A 2,500-nucleotide genomic window follows, 5' to 3' on the forward strand; every position below is an offset into this window, starting at 1 on the left:
CAACACCACCCTTTTATTTGACTTGTCATTCTGATGGAATCCAGCAGTGGATTAAATACGATACTGTGGATCATTTACTAACACAGATCTGCTCTGGTTTATTGCTCCTTTTACAGGACATTAACCTGTAGTACACTGCAGAGTAAAGCTCAGGGTGAAATCTGTATTCTGATTGGCTCTGTGTGTGTGTGTGTGTGTGTGTGTGTGTGTGTGTGTGTGTGTGTGTGTGTGTGTGTGTGTTGTTTCAGCTCGGCCTGCAGCGCTACCATGGAGTCGGTATCCTGGGCTTTAACTCTCCTGAGTGGTTCATCTCTGACATTGGAGCGATTTTGGCTGGGTTAGTGTGTGTGTGTGTGTGTGTGTGTATGTGTGTCTGTGTGTATGTGTGTGTGTGTGTCTGTGTGTGTGTGTGTGTGTGTGTGTGTCTGTGTGTGTGTGTCTGTGTGTGTCTGTGTGTGTGTGTCTGTGTGTGTGTCTGTGTGTGTGTCTGTGTGTGTGTCTGTGTGTGTGTCTGTGTCTGTGTCTGTGTGTGTCTGTGTCTGTGTGTGTGTGTCTGTGTGTGTGTGTCTGTGTGTGTGTCTGTGTGTGTGTGTCTGTGTGTGTGTGTCTGTGTGTGTGTCTGTGTGTGTGTCTGTGTGTGTGTCTGTGTCTGTCTGTCTGTGTGTGTGTCTGTGTGTGTCTGTGTGTGTGTGTCTGTGTGTGTGTGTCTGTGTGTGTGTGTCTGTGTGTGTGTCTGTGTGTGTGTGTCTGTGTGTGTGTGTCTGTGTGTGTGTCTGTGTGTGTGTCTGTGTGTGTGTCTGTGTGTGTGTCTGTGTGTGTGTGTCTGTGTGTGTGTGTCTGTGTGTGTGTGTCTGTGTCTGTGTGTGTCTGTGTCTGTGTGTGTGTCTGTGTGTGTGTCTGTGTGTGTGTCTGTGTCTGTCTGTCTGTGTTTGTCTGTGCCTGTGTGTGTGTCTGTGCCTGTGTGTGTCTGTCTGTGTGTGTCTGTGCCTGTGTGTGTGTCTGTCTGTGTGTGTGTCTGTCTGTGCCTGTGTGTGTGTCTGTCTGTGTGTGTCTGTGCCTGTGTGTGTGTGTGTGTGTGTGTGTGTGTGTGTGTGTGTGTGTAAGAGATACATAATGTGATTTGATCAATAAAAATGGTCATGGTCTAAATCTGCGCACTGTAAGAGGAATAAAACACTTAATAACGATCTGTAACAGGAAAATAATCAGCTTCAGAGAGCTAAGAGGAAACTTGGCTTCGTCTCACCACCACATTGTTTATTATTGTCCTGTAACCAAACAGCCCTGATGCTGCTGCTACTCCTATTACTACTCCTACTGCTCCTACTACTCCTACTACTGCTCCTACTGCTCCTACTGCTCCTACTACTGCTCCTCCTACTGCTCCTACTGCTCCTACTACTGCTCCTACTACTGCTCCTACTACTGCTCCTACTGCTCCTACTGCTCCTCCTACTGCTCCTACTGCTCCTACTACTACTCCTACTACTGCTCCTACTACTGCTCCTACTACTGCTCCTACTACTCCTATTACTACTACTACTGCTCCTACTACTGCTCCTACTACTCCTACTACTCCTATTACTACTACTACTACTCCTACTACTGCTCCTACTGCTCCTACTGCTCCTACTGCTCCTACTACTGCTCCTCCTACTGCTCCTACTGCTCCTACTACTGCTCCTACTACTGCTCCTACTACTGCTCCTACTGCTCCTACTGCTCCTCCTACTGCTCCTACTGCTCCTACTACTACTCCTACTACTGCTCCTACTACTGCTCCTACTACTGCTCCTACTACTACTCCTACTGCTCCTACTACTGCTCCTACTACTCCTATTACTACTACTACTGCTCCTACTACTGCTCCTACTGCTCCTACTACTCCTACTGCTCCTACTACTCCTACTACTGCTCCTACTACTGCTCCTACTACTGCTCCTACTACTACTCCTACTGCTCCTACTACTGCTCCTACTACTCCTACTACTCCTATTACTACTACTACTACTACTCCTACTACTACTACTACTACTCCTACTACTACTACTCCTACTGCTCCTACTACTCCTACTACTACTCCTACTCCTACTACTGCTCCTACTGCTCCTACTACTCCTACTACTCCTACTCCTACTCCTACTACTGCTCCTACTACTCCTACTACTGCTCCTACTACTCCTACTACTCCTACTACTACTCCTACTACTCCTACTCCTACTCCTACTCCTGCTCCTACTACTGCTCCTACTACTGCTCCTACTACTACTCCTACTGCTCCTACTACTGCTACTACTGCTCCTACTACTGCTCCTACTACTCCTACTACTCCTACTACTCCTACTACTGCTCCTACTACTCCTACTCCTACTACTGCTCCTACTACTCCTACTACTCCTACTCCTACTCCTACTACTCCTACTACTCCTACTCCTAATACTACTCCTACTCCTACTACTCCTACTACTGCTCCTACTACTCCTACTCCTAATACTACTCC

The 2,500-nt window shown here is 47.4% G+C and overlaps 1 protein-coding gene across 5 annotated transcripts in view; it reads left to right on the top strand.

The window, feature by feature from the left end:
• Positions 1 to 2,500, top strand: part of acsbg2 (acyl-CoA synthetase bubblegum family member 2) — a 20,326-nt gene that overhangs the window by 10,170 nt on the left and 7,656 nt on the right. For all 5 annotated transcript variants that reach the window (XM_060881354.1, XM_060881356.1, XM_060881355.1 and 2 more), the window contains one exon: positions 249 to 337. In XM_060881354.1, coding sequence (XP_060737337.1) covers positions 249 to 337 — 89 coding nt within the window. The remainder of the gene's footprint in view (positions 1 to 248; positions 338 to 2,500) is intronic.

Source organism: Tachysurus vachellii, chromosome 11 (assembly GCF_030014155.1).
Source record: "Tachysurus vachellii isolate PV-2020 chromosome 11, HZAU_Pvac_v1, whole genome shotgun sequence".
Taxonomy (NCBI): Eukaryota; Metazoa; Chordata; class Actinopteri; order Siluriformes; family Bagridae; genus Tachysurus; species Tachysurus vachellii.